A 24,359-nucleotide genomic window follows, 5' to 3' on the forward strand; every position below is an offset into this window, starting at 1 on the left:
CACTTGGCCAATAAAGCTTTCTCTTTTTTCTTTTTCCTTTCTTTTTCCTTCTTTCTTTCTTTTCTCTCTCTCTCTCTCTCTCTCTCTCTCTCTCTCTCTCTCTTTCTTTCTTTCTATCCATATATCCATCTAGCCAGCCAGCCAGCTCGCATTCTTAACCATTCTGACTGCTTACACACCAGGAAAGCACCTGCTGAGGAACAATTACAGTGAAATATCCACTAGACCAGGGGCAGGGGTGTGCTACTGCCCGGAGGTGTGGGGAGTGAATGCAGTGGGGTAGTGAAAATGGAGCGCCACCCCAGAGCACCCAATTTGCAATGAAAGATATTGAAAGAAAATGCAGGGCGTCCTAAATAAGCCATGCCCGCAGTGTGGTAGTAAAATGTTTGGTAGCCCTTCCCCAGTGATGGGCTACCAAAAATTTTACTACCACACTTTGGGCCTGGCTTATGCATTGTTTTAACATCTTTCAGTGCAAATTGGGTACTCTGGGGTCGAACTGTGTTCCTGGACCCATAGGAGCCCATCAGTGCCCTTCCCTGACCAGGGATCTCCAATCCTGGCAACTTTGAAGACTTTGTGAACTTCAACTCCCAGAATTCCTCAGCCAGCAAAGCTGGCTGAGGAATTCTGGGAGTTGAAGTCCACAAAAGTCTTCAAAGTTGCCAATGTTGGAGACCCCCTACACCAGACAAGAAGGCAATCAGCTGGTTTACACTGACAGTCCCTTTGACACGACACCCCCCCCACATCCTGCACGCTTCACTAACCCTCCAGGCAGCCGCGCTCTTCCCGTCCGCATCTACACCGAGCTTGTAGCCCGTCCCCTCTTATTGCCACGTCCCGATGGGCAAGAGCCAACGGGGCGGGGCTCGCTCAGGTGTCTCTTCCAGCCTTTACCTGCACCACGTGGGGAGGGAAGGAGGGAGGGGCAGGCAGGTAAGGCCACCTCCCTTGCAAACAGCCCAGGCCGCAGCCATTGCGCGCTTCCGAGGGGGGAGTAGCCGAGCTTGGGCTTCGGAATTGGCTCCCATGTAATTAAAAGTTTCTTCCTCCCCCCCCCCCCTTCTGAAAGCAATACGGGGCATGCGTCTCTCTCCTAAAAAAGAAGGACCTGGACGGGGAAAGCAGGGCTTTGGTGGCTGGAGGTGGGGGCCCAAGGAGGGAGGGGTTGCTTTCCTTCCTTTCTTTTCTTGCACTAAAAGTTGGGCTTTGAAATAGCGTCTGGCTGGGTTTGGGGTTTCTTGGGGTTTTATTTTTCGCGTGGGAAAAAAAAGTTTGCAGAAACTTGGGTGAAGCGCGCGCGGTGGCGTTTGTGCGTCTTTCCTTTTTTCCCCCTCCCACCCCAATTTTTTGGGGGGCTCCTTTCTCTCTTCCTCCTCGGCGCCTCCAGCCATGACGACGTCTCCCGATTACCTGGTCATCCTCTTCGGGGTCACCGCCGGGGCGGCCGGAGCTCGCCTGGGCTCCGACGAGCGGGAATTAATCCAGCTCCTGTGGCGAGTAGTAGATCTGGCTAGCCAAAAGGTATTTTGTTTCAATTTCTGGCCGGCGTGGAGTTTGGCGGGCTCCGGATTTAACCTAAGCCTTCCTTCCTCCTCCCCCTCCCTTTTTTAAAAAAACCTGGCTCCCCGATCGAGTTAAGCTAAAATAGCGAAGGGTTAAAAACTACGGGACGAGTTTATCGGGGGAGAAAGCCCACCTCTCGATTTCGAAAGATTTGAGTAGAACTTCGGAGAGGTTTTGTCCGAGCTGTTGTAAATCGGAGTTGTGGAGTGTGGGGGGCTGTTTATCTCTGTCTCTTCTGTCTCTCTCATCTATCTATCTTATCTATCTATCTATCTACCTACCTACCTACCCACCTACCTACAATCTATCATTTATCTATCTACCTACCTACCTACCTACCTATAATACATCATTTATCTACCTGCATACCTATAATCTATCTATCTATCTATCTATCTATCTATCTATCTATCTATCTATCTATCTATCTATCTATCTATCTATCTATCTATCTCTCTCTCTGGGCGGCTTACAATCACGAGAATAAATACAAACAATTCCACAGAGGAACTTAATAACCACCGGGAGGAAAAAGCGATATAATTTAAACTTTTTCTTTGGCACTGGCAACGCTGGTTGGGCGCGTTGGGCGTTTTCATTCGAACAGGGAAAGTAGGCTTCTTTTGCGGGGCGGGAGACGTTATCGGGGAACATTGCGGGGTTAAATGTGTTTCTCCCCCCCCCCCCCCCCCGAAAAAAAAGGTGCGGCAGGGAGCCGAGATGGAAGGGCCGGATTCCCGAGTTTGGATTCCAGGGAGGGTTTTTTTTTTGGGGGGGGGGGGGTTGTTTATAAATAAGCCTCCTGGTCCTCGAGAGAAACCCGTGGGAGGATTCAGGGGCCCTGCCGCCCGTCCAACAGGTGAAAGGAAGCGATTGCAAAGGAGTTAAATTGGGAAGCCTTTCTTAAATGGAGGGGGGGGGAGCCACTTTGGGCCAAGAGAACCGGGCCTTTCTAGAGAGTAACACCACCACCACCCCTCCCGCCCCGGTTAAGAAAGCCTTCTTGGCCTCCGCAACCCCAACCCCCCCAACCTCTCTTCCCGACGGGCGGGCTGCCAGATCTCGAGGGGCGAACTGATCTCTTCCTTTTCCTCCCCGATCCCCCCCTCTCCCGCCCTTCCCCCCCCGGAGGTGGGCAGCCTTCACCACATCCTGATCGGGCCCGATCGCCTGGCGCTGTCGGACGAATGCAGAGAGGAGACCGGCCTGGATGAGGACAGCCTGGCCCTCGCCCTGCCGTTGGAACAAGCCCTGGGGCAGGTAAGCGCCACGGACTAGGGCCTCGCCCTCCCCTCGTTTATTTTTGACCTCCTTGGCTTGCTTTCCTCCCCCTCCCCGCCCCGACGGAGCTTTCTGGATATCGGGCTGTGCGAGGCCCACCAGATGACTCCGGGGTTGGGCGTGTTGTGGGAAGGTGGAGGAGATTATAGAGGTGTGAGTCACAGGCAGCCCAGGAGAGGCAGGTGGCTTCTGGCCCCACGTGGTCTCTCTCTCAACTGATTTATTATTATTATTATTATTATTATTATTATTATTATTATTATTATTATTATTATTATTATTATGTCAATACAACACAACAAGCGAGATCCCTATGCTGGATTTCGTATTTCATCACCAGTCGGGCTCTTCCCAAGCACCTAGGACTGTGTGATGTAACAGCGAATTATGTTTGCTGATCCCAGTAAAGCGGCCTTTTGCAATTGACAGATGGAGATTTTGTCAATTCCAATGGTTTTCAAATGTCCGCTGAGATCCTTTGGCACTGCGCCCAGCGTGCCAAATTCCACTGGGACCACTTTCACTGGCTTATGCCAGAGTCATTACAGCTTGATTTTTAGATCTTCATATTTCACTAATTTCTCTAGCTGCTGCTGCTGCTGCTGCTGATGATGATGATGATGATGATTATTATTATTATTATTATTATTATTATTATTATTATTATTATTATTATGTCAATACAACACAGCAAACGAGATCAGTATGCTGGATTTCGTATTTCATCACCAGTCGGGCTCTTCCCAAGCACCTAGGACTGTGTGATGTAACCGCGAATTGTGTGTGCGGATCCCAGTAAAGCGGCCTTTTGCAATTGACAGATGGAGATGATTTTCAAATGTCCGCTGAGATCCTTTGGCACTGCACCCAGCGTGCCAAGTACCACTGGGACCACTTTCACTGGCTTATGCCAGAGTCATTGCGGCTTGATTTTTAGATCTTCGTATTTCACTAATTTATCTAGATTATTATTATTATTATTATTTATTATTATTATTATTATTATTATTATTATTATTATTATTATTATTATTATTTAGATTGGTATGCCGCCTTTCTCCAAACACTCGGGGCGGCTCACAGAATAGATACAAACATAGAGCCTGTAGCACAAATCAAATAATTTAAAATACAACTAAAAGCCCTAGTGTAATACGTAATTATACAGTCCAATCACAGCATACATTACATTTATTGGTCAGAGGGGCAAGGTCTAATTGCCCCAAGGCTGGTGACATAGATTGGTCTTGAGGCTCTTGCAGAAGGCGAGGAGGGTGGGGGCAGTACGAATCTCTGGTGGGAGCTGATTCCAGAGGGCCGGTGCCCCCAGAGAAAAGGCTCTTCCCCTAGGCCCCGCCAGATGACATTGTTTGGTTGATGGGGCCTGGAGAAGGCCAACTCTGTGGGACCTAACTGCCCGCAGGGATTTATGTGGCAGAAGGCGCTCCCTTAAGTAATCTGGTCCGATGCCAGATTTAACCGTGGTTCATAAAATCATACATCACAAGGTACTACTTGTGATTACTTCACCTTTAACAGCAACAACACAGGAGCACGCAATAGATACAAAGAAAATGTAAATCGCTCCAAACTAGACTGCAGAAAATACAGATTTCAGCAATAGAGTGGTCAACGCCTGGAATTCACTACCGGACTCTGTTGAACAGTGAATGAACAGTGCAGTCAGGGAAACAAGTAGAATGCTTGGCTGCATAGCTAGAGATATAACAAGCAGGAAAAGGGAAATTGGTATCCCTCTGTATAGAGCACTGATGAGACCACATTTGGAATACTGTGTTCAGTTCTGGAGACCTCACCTACAAAAAGATATTGATAAAATTGAACGGGTCCAAAGACGGGCTACAAGAATGGTGGAAGGTCTTAAGCATAAAACATATCAGGAAAGACTTCATGAACTCAATCTGTATAGTCTGGAGGACAGAAGGGAAAGGGGGAACATGATTGAAACGTTTAAATATGTTAAAGGGTTAAATAAGGTTCAGGAGGGAAGTGTTTTTAATAGGAAAGTGAACACAAGAATAAGGCGGCACAATCTGAGGTTAGTTGGGGGAAAGATCAGAAGCAACGTGAGAAAATATTATTTTACTGAAAGAGTAGTAGATGCTTGGAACAAACTTCCAGCAGACGTGGTTGGTAAATCCACAGTAACTGGATTTAAACATGCCAGGGATAAACATATATCCATTCTAAGATAAAATACAAAAAATAGTATAACTAGATGCACCATGAGGTCTTTTTCTGCCGTCAATCTTCTATGTTTCTATGTTGCTTATTCCCCCAATCCCCAAACCTTCAACCTTACATTCTCTACAATAGACCTCTCCTCTTTTCTAAGAGGTCTGTAATAGATGTACATAAGTGCACCTTCGTGTCTACCGTCCCTGTCCCAATGTTTATTTGTCTTTTCTCTCTTTATTTTATACTTATATTATGTTAAATATACTACAATACTATATTTGTATGACAAATAGATAAATAAAAAATAAACAATAATAAAAAAAAACCTGGGGTGGCCAGCCTGGTTGAGTCAGCAGGAAAAGAAAGAGAGAGAGAGAGAGGGAGGAGAGGAGAGAGAGGAGAGAGAGAGGAGAGAGAGAGAGGAGAGAGAGAGGAGAGGAGAGAGAGAGAGGAGAGAGAGAGGAGAGAGAGAGACTTCTGCTGCTAGTGACTTAACTGTCAACGAGACCTGCTGCTATGGGCTCTATGGTACTTATAATGATTTCCTCATTAGTGACAACCCCCCCCCCTGTCATCTATTCCCAGCCAGTGAAGAATCTAAGGGGGAGAGAGTGTACAATAAAGTCAAAATGATTCTCACGACTATGGGCACCTGATCCGGTAACAGAAATAGCAATGTGTGCACATGCGCGGAAGCAAAGAAATTGGCGAAAATCGCCAAAATCTCGTTTGTGTGAGCAATTGACTTTGGTCTAGTGCCTTCAAACTTGGCAACGTTAAGACTTGTGGACTTCAACTCTCAGAATTCTTCAGCCAGCATAACTGAAGAATTGGGCGTTTTCCTTCGAAAAGGGAATTCTGGAATTCTCCAGCCAGCAATTCTCATAGCTGGCTGGAGAATTCTGGGAATTGAAGTCCTCAAGTCTTAACGTTGCCAAGTTTGGGAACCCCTGGTCTAGTGGTTAAGGCACCAGGCTGGAAAGTGGGAGGCCATGAATTCAATTCCCGTCTTAGCCACGAAAGGCAGCTGAGTAACTTTGGGCCAGTCATTTTCTCTTAGCCCAACCCATCTCCAGTTACTGTGGGGAAAATAAGAGGAAAGTGTGTTGCGTATGTTCACCAGCTTAAGTTATTTGTAAAAATAACAAAAAGGTGGGATATAAGTGTTCTGTCGAGCTCTCTGGTAGAATCCTCCCAAAAATGCACAGATACAATTTCAGAAACACACACACGTTTGAAAATTCAAAACAATGTTCTTTATAATGAAAATTCACTTAAACCAAGCCCTCTTTTGGTATAGCCAAGAGCACTTGTCTCCAAACAAACTGGTAATTTGTACAAGTCCCTTATCAGTTCTGTGATACTTAGGTTGCAGCTGTGAGGTAATTCACAGTCCTTCTTCTTTCACAAAGTGAAACACACTTTGCCCTGGTTTAGTTTCAAAGCGGGGAAAAATCAGCACACAAAAAGTCAAAGTCAGTAAAGCAGTCAGGAAACACAATGATCACATAATCCTCCACAATTCCAAACCCACAGGCTGCTATTTATAGCAGCCTCACTAATTACCACAGCCCCACCCAACCACAGGTGGCCTCATTTTCTTTGATAATAGTCTATCAGTTGTTGTTGCCTATGCATCGCTCTCCGCATGAGTGACTGTATCATTAACTCTTGTTTTGAATCCAAGGAGGAGCTAGATAATTGATCTCCTTCTGAGCTGCCTGCCACACTCTCCTCCTCCCTGTCACTCATGTCTTCTTGGTCAGAGGAGCCTTCATCAGTAGATTCCACCGGGGCGGGGGCGGAGGCCGGGGGGGCAAACAGGCCTGCAGCATGTGGATGTCTCCCCCACATCCACAGTCCTTGGGGCAGGAGCTGGGCCAGAGCTAACCACAACAATAAGTAAATAACAATTAACTAGTTTTGACCCTGCTGGTCTTTTATCACACTGTTTGTACCAGCCAGTTTGGATCGATACAACTGCACACAAGCCACCTAGCAATCTGTTGCACCAAGTGTATTGCATTACAATTCTCAATTATTGTGTTTTATGGGAGACTGGAGTAGGCTCATGTAGGGTGACCTTTTTAGATGCAACGGCTTTTTGGAAAGAGTTTGTTCATGATAAGACAAATTTTAAAAAATCAGAAATATTAGCTATGTCCAGTACGCTGACCGGAGCTACTGTGTGCTGCTGTTTCTTCAATCATCGTTGAAGAATTTGAACTGATACCAGTTTTTATGACAAAGAAAAAGGGGGTTCAATTAAACCTGTCTCTCCAACACTCCGCAGTCTGCACTGGCTGCCAATTGGTTTCCCGACTCTATTCAAAATGTTGGTTATGGCCAGTGAAGGGCTACCAAAATTTTTACTACCACACTGTGGGCATGGCTTATGCAGGATGCCCTGTATTTTCTTTCAACATCTTTCAGTGCAAATTGGGTGTTCTGGAGTGAGCTCCATTTTAGCCCATCCCTGGTTATGACCTATAAAGCCCTACAAGGCATTGGGCCATATTCCTTGCAGGACCGCCGACTGCCACACGGTCCCGTCAACTAGACAATATAATTTGGTGGGACCTAGGGGAAGAGCCTTCTCTGTGGGGGCTCCAGCCTTCTGGAATCAGCTCCCCCCTAGAGGTCTGTACTGCCCCCACCCTCCTCGCCTTTCGTAAGAGTCTTAAGACTCATTTATGTCGTCAGGCTTGGGCCGATTAGATCTTAGCCTCTGGCCAATGAATGATTGCATGATTGCCGTATGAATGACTGGAATTGATTTTTAATACAATTAGGGATTTTAGTTAACCACGTAGTTTTAATTAAATTGGATTGATTTTATTGTAATTTACTGTTTTTCATAAGTTGTGAGCCGCCCCGAGTCTTTAGAGAGGGGCAGCATAGAAATCCAATTAATAAATAAAATAATAAATAAATAAACCAGGTTTTTCTGTGTGATTCTGGGAAATTAGAGTATTGTTTCCAACCTTGGCAACTTGAAGATATTTGGACTTCAACTCCCAGAATTCCCCAGCCAGCATTGCTGGCTGGGGAATTCTGGGAGTTGAAGTCCAAATATCTTCAAGTTGCCAAGGTTGGGAAACACTGAATTAGAGGACTCCAGCCAAGATGTCATTATAAGTGTAACAATTTAAAGTTACTAGAGCAGTGTTTCTCAACCTTGGCAACTTTTAAGACATGTGTGATTGGGGAATTTTGGGAGTTGAAGTCCACACTTCTTAAAGTTGCCAAGTTTGAGAAACACAGTATTACAGCAGTGTCAAACTCAAGGGCTGGGGGCCAGATTTGGCCCATGGGGTGCTTAGATTTGGTCCGTGGGACTGCCCTGGAAACAGCGAAGGACTGGCCCACAGTGCCTTGGCGAGTAAAAACGGAGTTTGGGAGGTCCATTTTTGCTGGCAGAGCGTTGCAGGAGGCTGTCACAGCTGAAAATGGATCTCAGGAGCCTGTTTTCTCTGGGAGAGCACTCAGTCCACCACAGGCACCTCCGACACGAGTGATGTTGAGCTGGCCATGCCTACCCTGACCACATATCTCCGCCACCGAGATCAAACACAACCCTGACGCAGCCCTCAATGAAATCAAGTTTGACACCCCTGCAGTATTAGAAAGCTAGAGTGGAAGAATATTTATTTTTTTATTTTTTTTTATTTTTTTTATTTATTTATTTATTTTATTTTATTTTATTTTATTTTATTTTATTTATTTTATATTTTATTTTATTTATTTTATATTTTATTTATTTTATTTTATTTTATTATTTATTTTATTTATTTTATTTATTTTATTTATTTTATTTATTTTATTTATTTTATTTATTTTATTTATTTTATTTATTTTATTTATTTTATATTTATTTTATTTTATTATTTATTATTTTATTTTATTTATTTTATTTTATTTTTATTTTATTTATTTTATATTTTATTTTATTTATTTTATTTATTTTATTTATTTTATTTATATTTTATTTTTTTATTTTTTTATTTTTTTTATTTGACTTATTTGACTTCTATGCTGCCCAATCCCAAAGTACTCAGGGCAGCTTACAATAATAATATAAATACAAATATAAATACTGTAGATACAAAAAATGAGGAACTTCCCATTTCAGGGGGAATTGTTTGACATAAACAATGCCTCCAATTTACATCAAGTTATGCATCCTTAGTGAAATTACACAGATATTAATTTTACAGAATGCACTTTCATATCATAAATGAGTCCGTGTTGTATCTTTTTTTTTCTTTTTAGTTCAACCAGTCTGTGAGCAATGAACTAAATATTGGCGTTGGTACGTCCTTCTGTCTCTGTGCCGATGGGCAACTTCATCTCAGGCAGGTTTTGCACCCTGAAGCATCAAAAAAGGTAAGGGGACCTTTCAGTCTCAGTCAGGCTGTGATGCAGCACATAGGTTTTCCCTTAAAAACTCATATTTATGGTCACATTTCTGCTAATTAAGGCTTTTGAATCACATTTGTGGCTCCCCAAATGAACATTTCGGGTTTCCTGCTGTTTGAAATATTAAAACAACAATGGGCCACATTTTATTATTCACAGGCAATGTTTTTGCACTTCCAAAGAAGTGCAAATAACTAAGAATTGATTTCATGGTTATAGATTTGTGTTTTGTATCAATAGCCGATATCATCCATGAGTAAGTACTAAAGAGCAGAAGGAAGGAAGTAGCCCAGCAAAACCATAATATCTTTTAGATGCCCGGGAAACGTTTTTAGCTGATCTAGAAAGCCCCTTTAAGATATGTAGGGACTTCAACATTCAGAATTCCCCAGCCAGCCACAGGTTTTGAAGTCTGTACATCTTAAAATTGCTAAGATTGTGAAATACTGAACTAAGAATTTGTTCCTTTTGGACAGTCCTCAGTTCTTGTTCAGGCATTTTGTTTGCTGCTTATTTGGTTGTGCTGCTTTGTTTTGGATTTCTTATTACAGTATACTGAAATGTAGAATAAATATGACACATGGAACCATGAATAATGTATCTTTTAAAAGCTTTAAACCCAGTAATGATTGCTTACATTATAACAATTCTCTATGAGGATCTGTTGCAATTAGTCTTTTGGATATGGGTGACTATCTATTTGCGGTTAGTGTATCTCATTGTTTTTATTACTCTTCTGTTCAGAGAGATTAAATCTCTCGTCTGCATCTTCAAAAAATCACATTGCTGTAGATCTTGAAATTCTGGTAGTGAACAGTATCTATTCCCCAAGCATTCCCACTGTCTCGGTGTTAATGTCTGTGACAGAAAATATGCACGTGGCATGATTTGATACAATTTTAGAAAATAGGAAAGCGTGCCACTCATGTTACTAGTTTGTCATTTTCCCCTTTATTATGAATAGAGTTCTTCTTAACCTGCAGACATCATTTCTCAAAAAACAATTGAATTCAAGGTGTAATTGACTGTAGTCTCAATCCTTCCTAAGATTCTGCTCTTTCTTTCTTTCCCTCTCGTTCTCTTCCTCCTTTCTTTTCTATTTCTCTCTCTCTCTTCCTCTCCCTTTCTTTCTTTCTTTCTTTCTTTCTTTCTTTCTTTCTTTCTTTCTTTCTTTGTCAAACAATTATAGGGTGATAATTTGTACATATTAAACATTAGATAAGTAATGATAAAAAGTAGACAATAGGACAGGGACGGTAGGCACAATGGTGCGCTTATGCACGCCCCTTACAGACCTCATAGAAAGGAGGAGAGATCAATTGTAGATAGTCTAAGGTTAAAGGTTTTGGGGTTAGGAGTAGAAACCAGAGTAGAAACTCTTTGGCCATGCCACTGAATAAAAACATTTACATTCTTTTTTGGGGGGAGGGGGTATACATTTTTTATTGTTTTTCCACACCTTACAGAGATTCAATTTCACCTAGCGCAAATTAGAATACAATACAATATTTTAAAACATTTACATTCTTGAGGGATTGAAACTCAGAATAATGCTTAGCTCGTCCAAGTAGACTTGGTGGTCCTTCTACTATAAAGGCCCAACAGACTACCCATTTTTAATTTTCTCTTGTTCCCACCAAATTTTGTTATCTTCTTCTACATTGTTTATGTTCTGCCGGGCTCTCTGATAGGAGCCTGCCGAAAATTCAAGGGTACAAATTTCAGACACACACACACACACCCGTTTGAAAATTCAAAACAATGTTCTTTATCACAAACTTCAAAATAAACTAAGCACTCTTTTTGTATTGCAAAGAGCACTCTTCCAAAAACAACCGGGTAGTCTGTACAATTTCCCTTAAGCAGTCATTAAGTACTTAGCTAGCATCTGTGAAGAAACCTCACACCCCTTCTTCTTCCAACGAAGTGTGACACACACACATGTTGCTCTGCTTTGGTTTCAAAGGCATGAAAAAGCAACAAAGTCCAGCATCACAGGATTCCTGATGAACTCCGATCAGATATTCTTCCACAACGGCCAAACCCATATGCTTCTATTTATAGCAGCAGCCCTAATTACTGGAGCCCCACCCAAACACAGGTGGCCTCACTTATTTCCTGTAATATGTTCTTACTTGGTCTCTTCTACGCATAATTCTGCACTTGTATGGGTCCAAAATGTCATCATCTGAATCAAGGGAAGATAAGGGAGATTGACTGCCTGGGCTGTGTGCCAAGCCCTCCTCTGCTGAGTCACTCCCACCTTCTTCCTCCGAGGAAATTAAACTCTGCACTGATTCTGTCGGCAATAACACAGGCCTGTGACATGTTGAATTTTCCCCTGCATCCACCTCCCCATTCCCTGGGGCAGGAGCTGGGCCAGAGCCAACCACAACAGTTTATATATTCTAAAATTTTACACACATCCTACAGCAAGGCTGAAGACCTCTCGTTTTATAGTGGCATTATTTGGTTGTTCTTTAACAGAGAAAGTAGTGATAAATAAACTGATCTAGCTGGCAAACTCTTGGGGAAAATTAATTTAGTCACAGTTGCTACAAACCTACCACTATTCAAGCATGATGATTTTTTTACTCGGCCTCTGAGCAAGATTAAATTGATGACATATTGTAGTGCTATTCACACAGTTTCATCTATCCTGCTTCCATTCAGCCTGTAACAAATCAGTCTCCTTCAGCAGATAATTCCCTTTGGACATCTCAAGGGGCTTGAAGCAGGTGTCTGTCAATGTATCACAAAACAGAGATCAATCATTCACAAAAGCGTGCACTTCATCTCCACTCCTTTCTCTCAGCCGTGCAAAGAAATAGTGCTTGTCCAGAGTTTATAGTTTGACAGAGTAGTAGCTTCACGAGGCAAGGGAAATTTCCCCTTTAAAACTGAAGGATGGGAGACATTCAGCCCAGCTTTTTAAGCTATGGCTGCAAAGGAGAACAGCTGTTCTCAAAGTTGGGAAGCCATGGTGGGATGTATTGCACTTTCGTTCCACCAAACCAAAAAAACCTCTACAGTGGTTACGTCAAAAACATGGCATTTTGAAATAAAAATTTAAGAAATTAACCTTGAGGCAAGCCTGTCTTAAAATGTCAAGGTGAGAGGGATTCTGTTGTCATTCCTTTGAGATGAGCTCAATTGAACCCTGGACTATGAGTCAAGAATGTGGATGATTGGTTTTTAAATATTTAGGGGTTTTAGAATACAGCCTAAGTTAGATTTCCATGTGCATTTACTATTGAGATTTTTAGAGTATTTTAATATTAGATTTCTTCAGGTTTTGTATTTGTTTACTGTGAGGTGCCCTGAGTCCAAAGAGAAGGGCAGCATAGAAATCTGATTAGTAAATAAAATCCTTGCATTGTGTAAGTCAGTGATTTTCAACCTTTTTTGAGCTGCGGCACATTTTTTACATATACAAAATCATGGGGCACATTGAGCGGGGAGGGGGGGGAGTGGAGGGGCTAAAAAAAAGTTTGGACAAAAAAATTCTCTCTCTCTCTCTCTTTCTCCCTTTCACTCTATTTCTCTCCATCTTTCTCTCTTCCTTCCTCTCTCTCTACATCCCTCTTTCTTTCTCTCTTCCTTCCTTCCTCTCTTTTTGCTCTCTATCTCTCCTTCCTTCCCTGCCTCTCTTGCTTTCTTTCTCTCTCTCTCTTTCTCTCTCTCTCTCTTTCTCTCTCTCTTGCTTTCTTTCTCTCTCTCTCTTGCCTTCTTTATCTCTCTCTCTTTCTTTCTCTCTTTCTCTCTCTCTCTTGCTTTCTTTCTCTCACCTTCTTTCTCTCTCTCTCTTTCTCTCTTGCTTTCTTTCTCTCTCTCTCTTGCTTTCTTTCTCTCTCTCTCTTTTTCTCTCTCTTGCTGAGCTTCGGGCACACCTGACCATGGCTGAAAAACACTGGTGTAAGTAATGGAAGCTGTTCCACATTGCAGCGTTTCCTAATTCCCTGGGGCGGCTCTATGTCGAATCATACATCTTTATGTTGTTTTGAATTGCAATCAAATGGGAGTAAAATCCTATAAAGTGTTATGATGAATAAGACAGCATGATTGATCTGGTTAAATATTTTATGTAAACCCAAGAGGAGGCTTGAAATGGATGTTTGCACATGGACTTTGTATAGAAATATTGTTCAGAGTAAATATTAAGACAGAAGGAAGTATGGGTGTTTTATTTACTTTAGTTTAAAATAATTTACACTATAGGCAAAGCCAGAAAAGTCAGAACCGGTGCGTTAATTGCAGATTCTGAGTTTAGACTTTTCAAAGGGCTTTTGTAAATTATGGACTTCTAACAAACTGTCCATTAGACACAACAATGATTGGGTTGCTTTATTACACTTAAAGAACAAAACCCAGTGCTAAACAAACTAGAACACCTAGGTTCACACAACACACTAAGCCAAAACCAACCAAACCATTTTGTGAATCTTATCAGTTTATAACTTAGCATAATATATAAGCACAGACACCAACTTTTTTTTCTGTAAATATGAAATTTGGTAATGAAAGAAAACTAGAATCTAAACGTGTTTAAGGCAGATTAGTTTCTCTCTTAGCTATGTTCTTGAAATATAGAAGCTTGATAAAATATTTTGCTTATAGATAATCCTTACAGCCATTTGTTTGTTAACTGTTCAGTGTTACAATGGGGTCAAAAAAGTGATTCATTACTGGTTTCACTTATAACCGTTGCAGCATCTCCAAACAAATTTGGGCACTTGACTGGCATGCATTTATGACAGTTGCCTGTCCCAGGGTTATGAGATCACCATTTATAAACCACCTCAACTGGTTTCCAACAAGCAAGGTCAATGGTAAAGCCAGATTCACTTTAACAACTTCAGCAATTCGCTTAACAACTGTCTTGCTTGGCAGTGGAAATTTTGTACTCCAATGTGGTCATAAGTTGGGAACTATTTGCCTTGACAAAAGATAAATCTGGTTTTTGTAACCAGATGGCTGCCAGATACATTGCCTTAGAAAGAATCTTTATGGATCCCAGCTCATAAATTCAGTGAGTTGTCAGCTGGGAATAGCAGAGGTTTCATAGATTTCTACAATGGGAAAGGCTGACAGGTATGCTGGTTTTAAAGAGGTATTTTTGGCCAATGAAGTCCAACTTTACTCTGGGCTGGAATTACTCATGAGATCGCAAAACCCTTCTTAATAACATTGGTCAACATCAGCAAAGGTAATATGTCTGTTTTATGGAGTTTGATGTGCTGATTCCAAAAATATGCTTAGTTTTGCTCTATCACATAAAGTTTATGATATAAAAGCATTTTGTTATTACGTTATTTCTACATTTTCAATGTATGTGGTAATTACTGTTTTCTTAATGTCGCCAGTATATTTCCTATACCTTATAATAATGATGCTGCTTCATGGAAATTATACCTGCTATAGAAAAACTATATACATTTTTGAAATCAGAACAAAAAAAATGATTCAGAAAAGTACAAGATCAACTGCAATGATTACAAAAAGTATTTTTAATTGATTCCACTCTTGAAATGATATTATTATTAAGGAGACTCTCAAAACTTTCAATCCAAAGTAGCTCTGCTGTAACTATTGTTTAGTATTCTTTTCTAGAATGATAGAGAACAGATTGACTTTTTTGGGGTGCAACATCCTTTCAGACATTGATATATTATCATATCCCATTTGTCAAAGCTTAAAATACCCAATAACTTCATTCTTCGTACCCACTTTCTCCTTTCTTCATCATAAGTTCGTTTCAATTCTCTAATCTTCCCTACCTACCTCCTTTTTTGTACCTGTTCCAGTTCCTATTTCAACTATTTGTAAAGGTAATGGAGAGAAGTTAAACCAGACTATCAACAATTTCCTTCTGTACCCAGATGCAATTCTTATTTGAATTTGTTCAAGGGTAGGAAGCCTTTCCTGGCTAGAATTCTATCCAACTTGGAATTCTATTCCTCCAGCCATTAGTTCATAAGTGCTCAGCAGAGTGTATATCCTCTTCTTAAAAGGACCAGACCAGATTAGAAGCTGTCTAGATCTCTCTAACTTTGGTCCACTTGACTTTTCTTTTTTCTTTTTATAAAGCGGTGTTGATCCAGTGATGCTTTTCTCTTTTATTTTAATCATATGAAAAGAGATTGTTGTAGTTCTTAGCTTTCCTTGCTTATTCAGCTTGTTCTGATCTTACCATGAAAATATGCATTATGTAATTTTATTCTTCCTTGATGGCTTGTCTCTTTTCCAATTTCTACATAAAGGCAATCCTCAACTTGCAATCATTCATTTAGTGACTGCTCAAAGTTATGTCAGCATTGGGGAAAAATGACTTAGCGTATTTTTCGGAGTATAAGAGGCACATCCCCCCCTCCAAAAGAGGGTGGAAATGTTGCTGCGTGTTATATACCGAAGTGTGTGTGTATGTGTGTGTGTATGCATGGGGGGAGGGAATGAATATAGGCAAGAGTGGGCAGTAGGCAGGACAGGGTGGAACACAGTTCCACCAGCGGAAATTTATTTATTTATTTATTGGATTTGTATGCCACCCCTCTCTGAGGACTCGGGGCAGTTCACAACATAAATGAAGCTGTGCCCAGCCCAGCTCCAGCTGACCAACCCACCCTACCATCCTCCTCTTCCTCCTCGGAAAGTGGCAAGGAGACCAGCACCAGCAGGAGTTGTGGGGGATCCTTTTCCTCCCCCCTCTTTTCTCAACCGCTGATTGGCATCCGTTCGCCTAGCTACCCACCCTAAGACAGGGGGCAACCCAGGAAAGAGAACGCGGGAAACGCGAAGCAAATTGTCACCCCAGAGAGCGACACTGCTGAGGTTGTAAGTCGAGGAATTAACAGTTCACTTGAACGATGATGATCGTTCAAGCCACTCTCACCTGGTCACGTGGCCGGCAAGCCGCTCCCACCCAGTCACATGACCATCAAGCCACACCCACAAAACAAGCCACACCCACAGCGTGGCAGTAAAATTTTTGGCTGCCCATTACTGAGTATAGGCACATGCACGCTTGCTATCATACACATACACACACTTTTGGCAAGCGAACCCCAAAAGGTTCACTACCACTGTTATACAGCTGCACTGTTTTCTTCCATTCATTTTTTTGCTGGAATTGTGTTGCTATCCATCTTGGATTCCTTTCCCTACACTATTCTCCTATTGTGGAATCTTTCTCTTTTCTTGTGATTGATCTCTACAATGCAATCAAAGTCCAAAATTGTCATTTAACTACACTTAGCTTTGGTTTCTGCTAATTCAGGGATTTCATGATTACACGGGCCATTTTCTTTGAAAATTCTGTTCCCACTTGGTCTTGGTTAAAGTCAAGAGTAGCTGGTTCCCTTCTGTCTTTCTTCACCTAATGAGGAGGAAACTTGTCATCAAGATAGTGCAGAATTGCTTCTTGGAAGGACTCTGCTTGGCAAATGTGTAATGAGTATAACTCTTTGTAAGTGGGTAGTCAGTTAAGTTAATTGGGCATGCTATCAATTGACAGTTTGCACTACAAATTGTAAGTGACTGCTACCTTGGTTTATTAGTTGTAACTTGTTTTGCAGAATATCTTGTTACCTGAATGCTTCTACTCATTTTTTGATCTCCGAAAAGAATTCAAGAAATGTTGTCCTGGATCACCTGAAATTGACAAATTAGATGCTGGTTCCATGATAGAATGTATCCTTTTCATAAATATGTAGATATATATAATTTATCTGTATATTTCTCTAATATTAAGAAAAGTTTATATATTGCCTTTATCTCATCCCAGTTAAGTAAGAACTATATAACTTTAAATATTAACCCTGCCAAATAACTTTTTTTAAAAAATCAATAAATAGCTACAGAAAATCTAAATAGCAGATCCAATGATGGGTTTTAAAACAAAGAAAACTAGGGTAAAAATTGGAGAAGCAGAAGGATGCAGAATATAATACAGTATATTGTGTGTGTGTGTGTGTGTCTATCTATCTGTCTGTCTATGTATGTGTGGATAGGTTTGGATAGGTTAACACATTTTATTAATTTAAGGAAGTTTATTATGAAATCTTCATTTAATAGGCTTATTTTAAAGCCATGCTAGCTGACAGATGTTAATACGGTATGCAGCAAAGCTAAATACACTTTCTAAAAACAAAGGTGCAATAAATAAATAATACCAGTAAAAAGCATTGCTAATACTGTGCCATTTAATAACTACATTCTTAATTGTGAACAATGCCTAGAGCAACATTAGTTCAATTTTTGGATAATATTTATATATGGTCTGTTGAATAGCTTTGGTAGAGTATGTGGTTTGCTTGTATAACATAACTTTATAATAATATGAAAATACATCCTTTGGCCCAGGCGGAGTTGCTTGTCTTCTCTGTTTTGACGAAATATCAGAAATTATATGATATTTTCTATGGATCTTTTAAGAAATGCTCTAGTTACAGATTGTTCAAGTCTGAACTGCCATCGTTGTAAGTCAGTGGCTCTCAACCTGGTGGTCAGGACACCTTTGGGGGATGAACGACTGTTTCACAGGGCTCACCTAAGACTACGGGTAAAGACAAATTTCCCATGGTGTTAGGAACTAAAGCTTCTATTCTGGCGCCTTGGAACATATTTTTACAATCCGATCAATCAGGCGTTTGTAGTGTTGGTGTCCCTCTGACCTTCCTGCCAATCAGCTTAAAGCTCTGTTGAGAGAATTGGCGCTAGACTTATGGTTGGGGGTCACTACAACATGAGAAACTTTATTAAGTGGTTGTGGCATTAGAAAGGTTGAGAAACACTGTATAAGTGAAGCTGATTTTGTTAGATTACCTTACCAGGTAGAGAGCTGAAAAGGCTGCCTATGACATATTGCTTTCAAGTGTTGGGTTCCTGACTATCATCTGAGTTATTGAAATGCCTGGTGGGTTGAACAACTGGCCTCTTTCTGCATTCAAAGGTCAAGCATAAAACCTATCAGGAAAGACTTAATGAACTCAATCTGTATAGTCTGGAGGACAGAAGGGAAAGGAGGGACACAATCGAAGCATGTAAATATATTAAAGGGTTAAATAAGGTTCAGGAGGGAAGTGTTTGTAATAGGAAAGTGAACACAAGAACAAGGGGACACAATCTGAAGTTAGTTGGGGGAAAGATCAGAAGTAACCTGAGAAAATATTATTTACTGAAAGAGTAGTAGATGATGCTTGGAGCAAACTTCCAACAGACATGGTTGGTAAATCCACACTAACGGAATTTAAACATGCCTGGGATAAACATACTGTATATCCATCCTAAGATAAAATACAGGAAATAGTATAAGGCCAGACTAGATGGACCACGTGGTCTTTTTCTGCTGTCAATCTTCTATGTTTCTATGTTTCAATGCAAGCAGAAATTCCTCCTTGCCAGAATGATTTTTTTCCCTTGGCCCAGCAATTTATGAGACAAAAGCGGCACTGAAGTTGAAGCGCTGGTCTGGATAAAGCAATAACAATTCACTGTTCCCCATTTCTGGGGGACACGTCCCAACATGTAAAGACCTTTGAGATATGTAACAAGGGAATGGGAGGCTCTATATATGTTAATAACCCTAAGAACAGAAAGACAGTTGCAGCTCCTGCTGAACAATAAGTAGTGGTGGAATGAGATTGGAAAATATGCGCTCTAACCGGTTACTAAAACATGTTTACATGCAATTAAATAAAGCCTTGGTAGGACTTGAAAGATAGTCCCAACCTGGGACCATAAACCTTTCGTTCAGAGGGCCAAGAGAATGGTTTAACGTGACTTGGAAGGAAAGTTTAATTGAAAGCGGATTCTCTCCCCTTAAATTGTTTTGGTTCACCTTTTTATTTAAAGAGATAAATGTCAACATACGAGGGTTTTCTTGGAAGTAAGGTTACAAGACACGTACCTTTTGCGGGAAATGTTTGCGGGGGGGAAATTGGTATTACTGTTGTGTAGCGGAAAACCAGTGGAAGAGAACTAGAAGTGCCAGTGATCAGATCATCAACTGGTGTTATGGTGAAAGTTAGAGATGAGTGTCCTCATTCCATTTTCCTCCAAGTGCAAAGTGTGCATTGTAATATGCTACCTGGCTGCTAAGGGCATGAACGCTGCTGTGATGGGTACCCAAGATTTCTGCATGATGGGCATCCAAGATTTTTCTCGCCGATTGCTGAGTTTTGAATTTTTTGGCCGAAGGAGAATCGGTATGGCGCCACTGCATTGGTTGACATTTGCTTTCTGGAGTATGGTGATAAAGCCAAGTTTCATTTCCTGTCACTATACAGTTGAGAAAAGTCTTTCCTTTCAATCTCGAAACGGTCAAGAAATTCCCGGGCGGCACTGACTGTCGATTTTGTAAACATATTGGGCACCCATCACAGCAGCGCTCATGGCCTTAGTATTCAGGTAGCGTATTACAGCGTGCATTTCTCACTTGGAGGGAAACGGAATGAGGATGCTCTTCTCTAACCTTCACCACAATGCCAGTTGATGATCTACTGACCAGTGGCACTACTCGTTCTCTTCCACTGGCTTCACGCTACACAATAGTGATACCAACTTGCCTGCGAGAGCTACGTGTAGTCTTACTTTCCAGATAACCCCCATAATATGGATTTACTTTTCAAGTCCTTTTTAAATAAAGATGTTCACTTTAATGGAATTCTCTAAAGCAACAGCAATTTAATCTTCTTTAATAAATGCTGTTAGATTCAGACATTTCCCATCACCCAGTTGCAGGTGGCCCTCGACTTAGGACCTCAACTGGCGCCCAATATTTCTGTTGTTAATTGAGGCATTTGTTAAGTGATTTTTTGCCCTATATAATGACTTTTCTTGCCACTGTGGATAAGTCAGTCACTGTCATTGTTGAGTTAGTAACCCAGTTGTTAAGTAAATCTGGCTTCCCCCATTGTCAGAAGGTCAGAAAAGGGGAATCAGATGACCCTGGGCACTGCAACCATCATAAACATAAAACAGATGCCTAGCATCCAAATCTGGATCCTTTTGGATCATTTTGAGCAATTTGCCAGGGGAGGCACCATGTGTTGGCCGGCAAAGTGCTGCAGGAGCAGGGATGGGTTTCCTCCCGGTTCAGATCAGATCGCCCAAACTAGGGGTAGGCAAAGTTGGCTCTTCTAGGACTTGTGGACTTCAACTCCCAGAATTCCTGAGCCAATCGTGCTAGCTCAGGAATTCTGGGAGTTGACGTCCACGTATCATAGAAGAGCCAACGATGCCTACCCCTGGCCCAAACCAATAGCAACCTGATAGTGATGTCACAGTTGGTGCCGGTCCCTGGACATCACCATCTATTTTGTGCAAATGTTTCCTTCTTCTCTTCTTCCGCTGTTTGAAAAAGGGCCCTCCCACCCGCCTGCCCCCAGGTTAATACTCACCTTTATTTCTACGCCCAAAGCTCAGCTGATCAGCTCCTCGGGCTGAATCCTGCTACTGAGCATGCGCGGAAGCGAAATTTAACAAGGGGATGCGCATGTGCGCCAAACACTGATATGCGAACCAGCGGCGAAGCTAATTGGAGCCCACCCCTGTGCAGGAAGTTGTTCAGGCTGAAAACAGAGTGCATAGAAACATAGAAGACTGATGGCAGAAAAAGACCTCATAGTCCATCTAGTCTGCCCTTATACTATTTTTTGTATTTTATCTTAGGATGGATATAACCCAGGCATGTTTAAATTCAGTTACTGTAGATTTACCAACCACGTCTGCTGGAAGTTTGTTCCAAGGATCTACTACTCTTTCAGTAAAATAATATTTTCTCATGTTGCTTTTGATCTTTCCCCCAACTAACTTCAGATTGTGTCCCCTTTCCAGCCGTTTCCAGCCTCCAGAGGGCCTTTGGGGGGGGGGGACTGCTTTTGCCCATCCCAGACATTGAATTATGGGTGTGGGCACTCACGCATGTCCAATAGCATACGCCCACATTCTTTCAGCACCCGAAGAAAAAAAGGTTCGCCATCACTGCCCTAGGGACTCTAGGTGGCTCACAACAGGAATATTAAACAATATTATTATTAGTATTATTATTTATTAGATTTGTATGCCGCCCCTCTCCGAAGACTCGGGGCGGCTCACAACAACAACAGAATAGAAATACAAAACCTCTAAAAACCGTTTAAAAAAATTTACAATTAAAACAGTTAAGCTCCTGCATACGATTCCTAGATGGATCTCACTGGTTACCCCCATAAGATCAACAGCCCCAGGCCTGTCGGAAAAGCTTTCCAGAAGGCCAATAGGGTGCGGATCTCAGGAGGTAGCTGGTTCCAGAGAGCCGGGGCAGCTACAGAGAAGGCCCTTCCCCATGGACCCGCCAGCGAACACTGTTTCGCTGATTAGACCTGGATAAGAACAACCCTGTGAGCCCTTACCAGTCGCTGGGAACTATTGGTCTTGGTCTGATAACTCTTGCATCATTCTTGAAAATATTATGGTTGAGCCAGTTATCCACCGTACCGTTCTTCGTTATTTATGTAGTATATTTTATAGTTATGCATGTTAAGATTTGAACTTGTATTTCTTCTGCCTGTGGCTTAACCTGAAGGTTTTCTCTTGTTTTGTTACTTTAGAGAGATGTTTGCTGAGAAAAGAACTAGGAATTTCAAAAGGGCCAAATCTGTGTTTCAATTTACCCATAAATACCAGCACTGGAAGATTTGTCAGCCTTCTCTGTTCTGACTAATAAGCTGCAGTTCTCAACTTGTGAAGCTTGCTTAGCCGGTTCACAGTAGCGAATGGCCCAAGGGTGGAGTGAATCAAGCTTGCACTGGCTACTTATATGTCAAGTGCCTCCAGAGAATACATTCCCCTTATCCTCTAAATCTGTGTTGGTCAACCTTCAGAATTTTAAGATATGGGGACTTCAACTCCCAGAATTCTCCAACATAAGAGTTTTGAAGTCTGTACATCTTTAAAAGTTGCCAAGGTTGAGAAACACTACTCTAAATACCATACTTTTCAGACTATAAGACGCACCAAGATTTCAAAGAGGTAAGAAAAAATGTTTTTGTCCTCCACAGCCCCCAGGAGAACTCTGCAGGCCTCCCAAACCCTCTATGCACCCCCTTTTTTGTAAAAATGGTGTTTTTCACCTGTTTTTCACAAAAAAGGAGCACACAGAGGGTTTGGGACACCTGCAGGATGCTCTTGGGGACTGTGTAAAGGCAAAACTGGCCCCATTTTTGCAAAAAAATGACCATTTTTTTCACAAAAACAGTGGTTTTCTTTTCAAAAATTACCCCCCCCCTTTTTCCCTTTTCCCCTTTTTTATTTTTTTTTGCAAAAATGGGATATGGGGAAAAGGCTTTGGGAGGCCAAAAATGGCTATATTTGGTGTATAAGACGCACTGACATTTCGACCCTCTTTGGGATGGGAGTGCATCTTATACTCCAAAAAATATGGTAGTTAGACATGCAAAAACCATTATATGAATCCCAGCGGCCGATAAGGTCCTACAGAGATGGCCTTCTCCAGGTCCTGTCAACTAAACAATGTCGTCTGGCGGGCCCCAGGGGAAGAGCCTTCTCTGTGGCGGCCCCGACCCTCTGGAATCAACTCCCCCCAGAGATTAGAACTGCTCCCATTCTCCTTGTCTTCCATAAACTACTTAAGACCCACCTATACCGCCAGGCATGGGGGATTTGAGACATCGTTCCCCCAGGCTTATTATAATTTATGTTTGGTATGTATGTGCTGTTTTAGTTTTTTAATATTAGATTTGTGCCATTATAATATTGTTTTTATCGTTGTTGTGAGCCGCCCCGAGTCTTCGGAGAGGGACGGCATACAAATCTAACAAATTATTATTATTATTATTATTATTATTATTATTATTATTATTATTATTATTATACAGCCACTGATAAGCCTACATAGAACTAAACCAGTGATGGTGAACCATTTTTCCCTCGAGTGCCGAAAGAGCGTGAGTCCATGTGCGAGTGCCCACCACACATAATTCAATGCCTGGGAGGGTGAAAACAGATTCCCCTGCTCCCTGGAGGCCCTCTGGAGACCAGAAATGGCCTGTTTCCCAACTTCTGGTGGGCCCAATAAGCTCATGTTTCGCCCGACCCAGACTTCCCTCGAGCCAGGGGAGGGTAAAAACACCCTCCCTCATCTCCCCGGAGGCTCTCTGGAAGCTAAAAACACCCGCTCAGAGCCTCTATGTGACCAAAAATCAGCTGCCAGCACACACATGCATGTTGGAGCTGAGCTAGGGCAACGGCTCATGTGCCAGCAGATATGTCTCCATGTGCCACCTGTGGCATCTGTGCCATAGGTTCGTCATCACAGAACTAGACTGTATATCTTACTTAAGTTGTACTTTGAGATCACATTCAGATGCATAGTAAAAAGTAGAGTATTATAACATTGAGGATGCAATCTGGGAATTTAGGTTTACTACATGTAGAGGAGCAGTGTTACCCTATGGAACATTGGTTCTCAACCTTGGGGTCTGGACACCTTTGGGGGTCGAATGACCGTTTCACATAGATCGCCTAAGACTATGGGCAAAGACAAATTTCCCATGGTGTTAGGAACTAAAGCTTCTATTCTGGCGCCTTGCAACATATTTTTACAATCCGACCAATCAGGTGTTTACTGTCGGGGTGTCCCTCTGATCTTCCTGCCAATCAGCTTAAAGCTCTGATTGGCGCGAGACTTATGGATGGGGTCACCACAACGTGAGGAACTGTATTAAGGGGTCGCGGCATTAGAAAGGTTGAGAACCACTGCTATGGAAGCTACTGCAAATCTGTTCCAAACCAGCTAAACATGTTGTCCTGCAGATTGTACAGATAATATTTGACTTATGACTGTAACTGATCCTGGCAATTAGTCACGATGGTGATGACAGACCTGATTT

The 24,359-nt window shown here is 41.8% G+C and overlaps 1 protein-coding gene across 2 annotated transcripts in view; it reads left to right on the forward strand.

Annotated features, from left to right (window-relative positions):
• Positions 1 to 924: 924 nt before the first annotated feature.
• Positions 925 to 24,359, forward strand: part of ESRP1 (epithelial splicing regulatory protein 1) — a 53,368-nt gene continuing 29,933 nt past the window's right edge. The window contains exons 1-4 of one of the 2 annotated variants that reach the window (XM_070748073.1): positions 925 to 1,530; positions 2,704 to 2,832; positions 9,325 to 9,438; positions 17,043 to 17,157. In XM_070748073.1, the coding sequence (XP_070604174.1) occupies positions 1,399 to 1,530; positions 2,704 to 2,832; positions 9,325 to 9,438; positions 17,043 to 17,157 (490 nt within the window). In that variant the 5' untranslated portion in view covers positions 925 to 1,398. The remainder of the gene's footprint in view (positions 1,531 to 2,703; positions 2,833 to 9,324; positions 9,439 to 17,042; positions 17,158 to 24,359) is intronic. The other variant, XM_070748074.1, reaches the window with a different exon arrangement.

Source organism: Erythrolamprus reginae, chromosome 3 (assembly GCF_031021105.1).
Source record: "Erythrolamprus reginae isolate rEryReg1 chromosome 3, rEryReg1.hap1, whole genome shotgun sequence".
NCBI lineage: Eukaryota > Metazoa > Chordata > Lepidosauria > Squamata > Dipsadidae > Erythrolamprus > Erythrolamprus reginae.